The 9,397-nt window shown below is 48.2% G+C and overlaps 1 protein-coding gene across 7 annotated transcripts in view; it reads left to right on the plus strand.

Moving 5' to 3' along the window:
• THOC5 (THO complex subunit 5) overlaps nt 1-8,748 on the plus strand; it is a 32,681-nt gene extending 23,933 nt beyond the window's left edge. For 4 of the 7 annotated variants that reach the window (XM_060310053.2, XM_060310055.2, XM_060310054.2 and 1 more), the window contains exons 18-23: nt 92-206; nt 2,248-2,351; nt 2,496-2,583; nt 4,744-4,859; nt 5,532-5,722; nt 8,525-8,748. In XM_060310053.2, coding sequence (XP_060166036.1) covers nt 92-206; nt 2,248-2,351; nt 2,496-2,583; nt 4,744-4,859; nt 5,532-5,722; nt 8,525-8,588 — 678 coding nt within the window. In that variant the 3' untranslated portion in view covers nt 8,589-8,748. The remainder of the gene's footprint in view (nt 1-91; nt 207-2,247; nt 2,352-2,495; nt 2,584-4,743; nt 4,860-5,531; nt 5,723-8,524) is intronic. The other 3 variants (XM_030860751.3, XM_060310057.2, XM_060310058.2) reach the window with 1 other exon arrangement.
• The last annotated feature ends 649 nt before the right edge of the window (nt 8,749-9,397 follow it).

A 9,397-nucleotide genomic window follows, 5' to 3' on the forward strand; every position in this document is an offset into this window, starting at 1 on the left:
TGCCACGGGCAGGCAAGTCCTAGGAGAGAGGGGTGCCTGGAGGAAGGGATGGGGAGCTACTAACATGTGTGCCACTCGCTGTCCTCCACAGCACACTGTGATCACTGACCATTCTCTGAGCGCCAGCCACATGGAGACCACCATGAAACTGCTGAAGACCAGGGTGCAGTCCCGCTTGGCCCTCCACAAGCAGTTTGCCTCCCTGGGTAAGCTGGTGCTAGTTAGGGCTGTGACCTGAGAGCCACTCAGACAACACAGGGACAAAGACAACGGAGCCCTGCACTCAGATTTCTTGAATCCTGATGACAAATCAAAACGGGCTGGCTTTCTGGCTCTTGTTGAGCAGAGGTGTTAGCTGGGCCACTGGGGAGAGCTGTAGGCTGCCAAGCAGAGGTCTGAGCTCTCCTCAGGGCCACCAGGGCTGTCTCAGCCCAAAGCCTTTTGGGCGCCCAGGTTAGCAGATTGGTCAGGAGCATCATGCTAGGTCAGTGCACGTCAGACTTTGATGTGCGTTTTATTTATTTAAAAAAAATATATTTTTAATTATGTATTTATTTTGGTCTGTGTTGGGTCTTCGTTGCTATGTGCAGGCTTTCTCTAGTTGTGGCAAGCGGAAGCTACTCTTCGTTGGGGTGCACGGACTTCTCATTGCAGTGGCTTCTCTTGTTGCAGAGCACGGGCTCTAGGCACGCAGGCTTCAGTAGTTGTGGCTCACAGGCTTCAGTAGTTGTGGCTCGCGGACTCTAGAGCACAGGCTCAATAGTTGTGGCACACGGGCTTCGTTCCTCTGCAGCATGTGGGATCTTCCTAGACTAGGGATCGAACCCGTGTCCTCTGCATTGGCAGGCAGATTCTTTTTTTTATATATATAAATTTATTTTATTTTATTTATTTATTTGTTATTTTTTGCTGCATTGGGTCTTTGTTGCCACGCGCGGGCTTTCTCTCGTTGCAGCGAGCAGGGGCTACTCTTTTGTTGCGGTGTGCAGGCTTCTCATTGCGGTGCCTTCTCTTGTGGAGCACAGGCTCTAGGCATGCGGGCTTCAGTAGTTGTGGCACACGAGCTCAGTAGTTGTGGCTCGCGGGCTCTAGATCACAGGCTCAGTAGTTGTGGTGCACAGGCTTAGTTGCTCCGCGGCATGTGAGATCTTCCCAGACCAGGGCTCGAACCCATGTCCCCTGCACTGGTAGGCGGATTCTCAACCACTGCACCACCAGGGAAGCCCCAGCAGGCGGATTCTTAAACACCGTGCCACCAGGGAAGTCCTGATGTGCGTTTTAATAGGAACCTAATTCATTCCAGGCAGCCAGAATAGTGCTGGGAGAAGAGCCATGAGCACAAGACAGAGCCCTGCTTTTGTGGAGCTTACGCTCAGCTTACTTGAATACAGCTGTCCAGGGATCCACGCCTCATCCCTCCCCTGACACCTGAGCTGACATCCTCCAGGGTGGGGCTGAGCCCCTGTGTTTTCCATAAGGTCCCAGGTTATTCTGATGAGCCCTTGACCAAGATGATGGCCATGTGGGGCTTTTCATTTGTTCATTCTGTAAATACTTGTAAGAGCCTACCATGTACAAGGGACTTGTAAGGAGTGAGGGTTAAGATCTTTCTGATCTAAAAGAGCCACTGTCAGGAAAGGCTTTGAGTTCCCAGGACCCGTCTGAAGGCCTCACGTGGACCCTATTTTCTCCAGGGCAGCATTACTTGCTCCCCATCAGCATTGCTTAGTTTGTTTTGTCCCAGGGTTGGGTGATTGTCATCCTGGACAGCGTTTACCATGTTGGCACGTTTGCTTATTGAAACGCCAGCAGGAATTCACCCTGGAGCAGTCCTCCTGCTCTTTTCCCTTAGAGGAACCAACACAGAACACTTCAGTCCTTTCTCCATCAAGGTGAGCTCTGAGAACAGCCCTCTTGGCTATTTGGTCTAATTAACAGTCACTGCTGCAGAGACACCGTACATCTCTGTTTCTGGCTGCAGGGGGTTTTTTTGTTTGGCAGGCCATCATTTGCATTAAGGATAAAGTGCTGTGAATGCTGGTGCTGGGTCCGGCCTCAAGCACAAGCACTGGGTAAAGGTCAGGTTGGTGTGCCTTCGTTTCTGGCACATGTTGACCTGGGCACCTGAGTACCGAGTGTACCTGGACAGTTGGCAGGGCCATCTGAGCCCTACAGAAGATGCTAGTTACACAGCTAGTTACACAGCTGATTTCTACCTGTGACACCACCTGTCCTGCTCTCTTTTAGAACACGGCATTGTGCCAGTTACCAGTGACTGCCAGTACCTCTTCCCTGCAAAGGTTGTCTCTCGCCTGGTGAAGTGGGTGACGATTCCCCATGAGGATTATACGGTAGGTGGAGGGGTGACAGGCCACTGTTGCTGTCCTGGGGACTGCAGGCCCACGTCACCTTTCAGCTCCTGCTCCTCCACCAGAAGAGCAGGTGATTTGACTAGAGGAGCCAGCAGTTCACCCCTTGTCCTTGGTGACTTCTAGGAACTGCATTTTACCAAAGACATCATGGAGGCGGGACTGGCTGGGGACACCAATCTCTACTATATGGCACTCGTGGAAAGGGGCACAGGTAATTGCTCTGCTGATCACAGTTGCTCTAGGCAAGGGGAGCCGCTGAGAATAAAACACTCCTGGGAGTTGCCCAAAGGAAGCGAAAGATCCTGGAATCCTGTAGTGGGGACTTAGCAAACAGTCATAGTTGTGAGAGGCAGCATTCAGCCAGGACTTGTTCTGCAACAGTCATGTCCGTGGTTTATCAGCTAATCCTTAGGACAGTCCTGGGGCTGGTGATATTCCTGCTTTGTAGATGAGGAAAGTAGGGCTTAGTTACAAACCCAGTCTGACCTCTGAGCCTGAGCTCTTAGCCCCTTTGTTTCATTACATTTTAGAATCAGATGCTTGCTCGTCCCCCTCTTCAGGGAAGGGCTGTCACTCTCAGGATGTGAAGTGCAGGACCCTCCTCCCTCTGCAGTCCCTGCACTCACTTGGGAGGCATCGAGAGCTGTGATACCTCACAGCTGTCCTGGCATCTGATCGGCCAGGGTTTCCTGCTGGAGCCACCCTGATGCTGCCTGTGGTGCTGTCATCCGGCCCCAGCCTTGGCAGGTCTGGCACAGCCTGCAGGATCCCACCCCAGGGGCTCAGTGCTGAGGCCACCGGGCGGAGGAAGTTGTCTGTAGTTCCAAGACAGTACGAGACATGTCAGGAAAGCTTGCACTCTTTGATGTTCAATTGTCTCTATTTCTTCCCTTCTCCTTTTTTTTTCTTTGCATGTTTTTAGAAATATTCTGAGGAAATTAAATAATTTCAGATACAGTTGAGGCTCCTTGATCCCACTTCATTCTCACCCTGACGATAGGTGACTGCTATTTGGAATTTTGCATTTGCTTTCCATCCTCTCCCCTTTTAAAAAATACTTTAACCTCATCCCTAAACAACAGAGTGCTATTTTGAAAGGGCACAAAATATGCATCCAGTAAATTTACAAAGCCCCAAGGGTGGGAGGTCATTGGAGGACATCATTTCTGCTTCCTGGTTGAGCGGAAGAAAGCTTGGAAAGATGATAAGTATTCTAGATTCGTACATGGAATGAATGTGATCATTTAAATTTTCATTAGATGCATTATAGAATTTGAAAAATTAAGAGTGAAATTTAAATGAATAAGTGGACAACAGTTACATGGTATGGGTTAAAAACCAAAAATTAGTGAATAGAGATAAACCCCGAAATATGTGCAAACTGTTACCGCAGAAACAACAGGAAAGTGTCACTTTTTAATAAATGTTGTTGTGACTGTCAGGGAAGAATTGTTTTAACCTACACTCTCTTGTTCTCTTATTTATTTGAATTACTGGTGGGTCAGAGAGTTCCTTTTTTTCTCCATAAATAATGAAAAGGAGTGGCTAAATGCCTAGCCCATTGATGGAAAGGATAAATGTCATCCTATTGAAAAAGGCAAAGGCTATCACCAGAGAAAAAATGAAAAAGTTAAAAAATGCAAATATTTCATTTAATGATTATGAACACAGCTTTGGCATCAGGTAGTTCTGATTAAACTCAGCATTGCTGCTTTGCAGCTGCTTGATGATCTTAAGGAAGTTTCTGTCAGAGCCTCAGTTTTTCTATATGTAAAATGGGATGATAATAATGGTACCTACCTCAGAATCGTTATTAGGATGAAATAAAATGTGTGCAAAGGGCTTAGCACAATGCTTGGAAAACAGTAGGTAGTCATTAAATGTTAGCTGTGAAAAAGCTGCACATAACAAAATAGATAAAGATAAAGAACAGAATAGAAAAAATATATTTGACTAATGTAACAGTTAATACCCAATATTGTTGAAAAGGAAAAACAGGAAACCTTCACATGGGAAAATCCTTAACTTGCTGGCAAATAAATGCCAATGAAAACAAACTTCTGCCAAAGGAGTAAATAGAACTCTTGGGCAAACTCATTGTGGACCAGACTCTGGGGAGTCCACACAGCTCTGTGTCCTTGGAGGGACCAGAGTCACAGGACCTCACTTTCTGCAACCTGGCAGTTCCACTTGGGAGATTCTAGAACAAAAGTAAAAGTCAGTACCAGAATGTGCTTTGAGCACTTGGATTAATGTGAGACACAGAGGGGTGTCGTGGCTCGTGTCCCCTCAGGGGTCCAGCGGGGAGCATGCCTCGGCTAACAAGCCAGGTCTCAGAACTGAGTTTTCCTCCTTTCCCATCCCTTCCCAGCTAAGCTCCAGGCTGCCGTGGTGCTGAACCCCGGCTACTCCTCCATCCCACCCATTTTCCAGCTCTGTCTGAACTGGAAAGGGGAGAAAACCAACAACAACGACGACAATATTCGGGTAAGGACCTGCTGGGGGTGGTGGGAGGAGCAGGGAGAACCTTCTTGGGGAGGTGGGCAGTGGCCGAACCTGCCGCAGCTGAGGGCTTGGGCACTGGCACAATTCCCGGGGCAGAGGGGTCTGCCGGGATTTGTAGAGTTTGCTGGAGGGTGCATGACATAGTAGCAGAAAGAGCTCAGACCCATCCCAACCCCTTATCTAGCTTGGGGTCCACAGGTTCACCCTATTTATGAAATAGGGGTAATATAAATACCTGCTGTGAAAGGTTGTTGTTTGGGCTTTTGTGGAAATGAGAATAAACTCAGATGCACAGAAAGTGCTGGAATGAGATGATGTCCGAGATCATTGCACCTGTTAATTATTGTTATACCTGTGGATTTGATTCAGTAGTCATGGAGCACGTTTTTAACCCTAACACCTGATTTGGATCTCATCTTGAGATTCATCTTCTACACATCTTCGTCTCTGTCTGTGGATGTGCAAGGCAGGGAAAGTTCCGAGTCAGGATCAGGAAGACCCCATTGTCTTGAGGAGAGGGAGCCTCGGGACAAGTCGGTCCGGCTTGATCTGCAGAGGCCCAGCTCCCGTGGAGGCCTGGGTGCAGTTCTTGTGAAACCATCAGACCCAGCTGGCCTGAAAGTGGTGCTTAGTTTCTGGTTTTCCCACCCATAGGCCATGGAGAGTGAAGTCAATGTGTGCTACAAGGAGCTGTGTGGCCCCTGGCCCGGCCACCAGCTCTTGACGAACCAGCTGCAGCGCCTGTGCGTGCTGCTGGATGTCTACCTGGAGACGGAGAGCCACGACGACAGCGTGGAGGGGCCCAAGGAATTTCCCCAGGAGAAAATGTGTCTGCGGCTTTTCAGGTGAGGTGAGGGGAGGGGTGGGGGTGCCGGGTCCAGGGACCTCCAGCCCTGCCTCTCACAGGGACCTGGGGCAGAGGTGAGCCTGGCATGGAAGGCACGCACGTTTCCCGGTGCACTAGTCTCCATTCACTGTGGAAATTAAAATCCTGCTTCCAGATTTCCTGGGGAGAGCTTGCTCCCTTATTCCTAAAACTTTCCCTGTGGCCCCCATCCTACCAGCCTGGTCCAGTTGTTCATCATGCACACCCCCCAGAGGTGGGTCACACGCCAAGTGAGCAAGAGGATTTGACTGAACTTGCCTTTCTCTACTTTCTGTGGAAAACAGTAGGTTTGCTTTTCATGGTCCAAATGAACTTTTTAAACTCTATGCATTCCACCAGTCCCCAGAGTCTGCTATACTTCCTAAGGTACTCAAACATCTCGGGGGATCGCAGCTATAGGCAGTCAGGCGTCACAGAAGGAACTAGCTTTGAAGTAACACAAACACAAGTGCAGATCTCTGCTTTCCTGCTCACCAGCTGTGTGACTTTGGAAGAGTCACTTCAGCTCAGCTCTGAACCTTTCCCAAAGGTGTTACTTTCTAACTCATGATGAAGTAGAGAGAGTTCATGTAAAGCTTCCAGAATGGATCCTGGCACAGGCCGAGGCTCAGAAAATGCCAGCAGGCCCTGACAGCTTGGTATTTAGCGTGTCTACATGCACGGCACTGCTAGCTGCTTTTCCTTTCTCCTTGATGTTGGGTCCTTTCTTTCCCTTTCATTCCTTAACTAGCGTTCTTAGAGCCAGTTTCAGAACTCTATAGAGTCCACACTGCTCAGGCATCCCTTCCCTTTTGGGCAAGGGGTTGGGGAGGAATGATGTCTGCGAAGGGCTAGCATCTGTATCTAATCAGGACATCCCTTTGTTCTCTGTCAGTCTAAAAGGTGCCTTACCTGCCCCTTACCTTCTTCTCACACAGCCAGCTTCAGCTCCTGGAAGCTGTCCCAGCATCCTCCCACCTCCGTCTGGCACCTCCACCTGGCCTGGTTTGTCATGCTAGCTGATAATAACCAGCTGCAGCCCCGGAGTGGCTGCTGACAGGCAGAGCTGGCGGCTAGATGTTGGTGCCTTCTAGGACTTGCTTTCCTTGGTGTGTCTGCGTGAGAACTCAGCTCTTACCCCCGCTCCCAGCCTGCTGTAGCACATTTCCAGGGTGGGAGTTCTCACACAGCCAGTGTTTATATTCTGTTATCTAATGGTTCCCGAAGGACCCATTTTCTGAAGTGGTTGGTATGTCTCCCAGGCTGAGCTCCTCTGGCAGGACATTCTGGGAAGGTGCTCCTTTGGCTACTCAGATCCAGTTAATTCCATGACTGATGAGATGTGGGATGTGAGGTTCTTGGCCTGGAATTCAGCTGACCACTGGGATCAGGCCAAGGGGCTGGGCTGCAAAGGGCTGGCCTGGGCCGCAGGAAACGCAAGGTCTGGCTCTGCCTGTGGCTGGGTACCTTCAGGCTATGGGGTCTCCATCAGCTGTATGCCTAGACTTACCTGGATGACTGCACCCTTCTGATGTTGGGGAGGTACATGACGTCATGGCTAGGAGCAGAGGCTTTGGGGGACTTGCCCTGGTGGTCCAGTGGTTAAGAGTCCGTGCTTCCAACGCAGGGGGCTCGGGTTCGATCCCTGGTCAGGGAACTAAGATCCCACATGCAGTGCGGCACGGTCGGAAAAAAAAGAGCAAAGCCTTTGGGGCCAGAAAGGCCTAGGTTCAAATTGCAGCTCCAGCCTATGTGATTGGGGTCTGTACTTAACCCCTCTGAGATTCAGATTCCTCATCCCTAAAATGGCATCCACTTCAGGTGTTGTTGGGAGGATGAAATTAAACCAGGCAGAGCATGCAAAGTGCCAAGCACAGTGCAGGCAGAGTAAGCCCTCCCTTAAGTAAGTGATTGCACACCCCTACACACACACATACCACACACTGCCTCTCACCCTCCCTCAGACCAAGATCCAAGGTGTCACCTCCTGGTTACCATTGAATGTCAGTCATAGGCAGATAAACGAGAGGCCCTTTAGCTGGATGCCATTCACTGTGGAGTTGTATGGAAAAGAACCCTGTGTGAAGTTTTGCTTGGGGGGCTCAGGATTGGAGCTGAAGCACCTAAGCTTCTCAGGGTCCAGGCTTTGGCTGTGATTGTCAGCCTGCCTGTGGCCAGCAGGCTTTGGCATCAGACCTGGTTTTGAATTTGTGCTGTGCTGCTTTCTGACCATATAATGTTGGGCAGACAGTTTACGTCCCTAAGCCTGTTTCTTCATCTTTAAAATCTATAAAATGATAGAAATAGCGTCTGAGAAGTAATGAGTATAAAGCACGTGGCTCTTGGCAGGAACTTTGTACAGATTCTTTTCACACCCAGACTCCTACCTGCATGGGAATCTCCCTGCAAAGGAGGATTTTATGGTTTTTCTTTAATCATAGAAATAAAACATGTTTGTTGTTAAATATAACAAACAACAGTGAGCAGTTTGGTAAAAACACTAAAAAGTGAAGATGCCCAGGCCCTGTCCCCCAAAGTGCACATCGTCAGTGAGGGCCCTTCCAGGTTTGTGTTCATGCCTTTGCAGGCACATAAAGACATTTTTTCAAAAGTGCATCACACCTTTCATATTGTTCTGCAGTCTGCTTTTCTTACAACATTCCTTTTTTTTTTTTCCTTAACAGCTAATAGTAGTCCCTATTAGTGTGGATGAATTGTAATTTATTTTATCAGCCCAAAGGGTATAGTATTAACACTATTCTCCCTTCTCCTGTTTCTCTAGGGGCCCCAGCAGGATGAAGCCATTTAAATATAACCATCCTCAAGGATTCTTCAGCCATCGCTGACCTCCCACTCAGCCTGTTGTTTCCCCCCAGACCCAACTGCTGCGCCTCTGCTTTCTGCTCTGGCGCACATGTGGCTCTTTTTTTTTTTTTTTACATCTTTATTGGAGTATAATTGCTTTACAATGGTGTGTTAGGTTCTGCTTTATAATAAAGTGAATCAGTTATAAATATACATATGTTCCCATATCTCTTCCCTCTTGCGTCTCCCTCCCTCCCACCCCTCCAGGCGGTCACAAAGCACCGAGCGGATCTCCCTGTGCTATTATGCGGCTGCTTCCCACTAGTTATCTATCTTACGTTTGGTAGGATACAAAATTAATGCACAGAAATCTCCTGCATTCCTATACACTAATGATGAAAAATCTGAAAGTGAAATCAAGAAAACACTCCCATTTACCATTGCAACAAAAAGAATAAAATATCTAGGAATAAACCTACCTAAGGAGACAAAAGACCTGTATGCAGAAAATTATAAGACACTAATGAAAGAAATTAAAGGTGATACAAATAGATGGAGAGATATACCATGTTCTTGGATTGGAAGAACCAACATTGTGAAAATGACTCTACTACCCAAAGCAATCTACAGATTCAATGCAATCCCTATCAAACTACCACTGGCATTTTTCAGAGAACTAGAACAAAAAATTTCACAATTTGTATGGAAACACAAAAGACCCCAAATAGCCAAAGCAATCTTGAGAACGAAAAACGGAGCTGGAGGAATCAGGCTTCCTGACTTCAGACTATACTACAAAGCTACAGTAATCAAGACAGTATGGTACTGGCACAAAAACAAAGATCAATGG

This window comes from Globicephala melas, chromosome 13 (genome assembly GCF_963455315.2).
Source record: "Globicephala melas chromosome 13, mGloMel1.2, whole genome shotgun sequence".
In the NCBI taxonomy this organism is placed as follows: Eukaryota; Metazoa; Chordata; class Mammalia; order Artiodactyla; family Delphinidae; genus Globicephala; species Globicephala melas.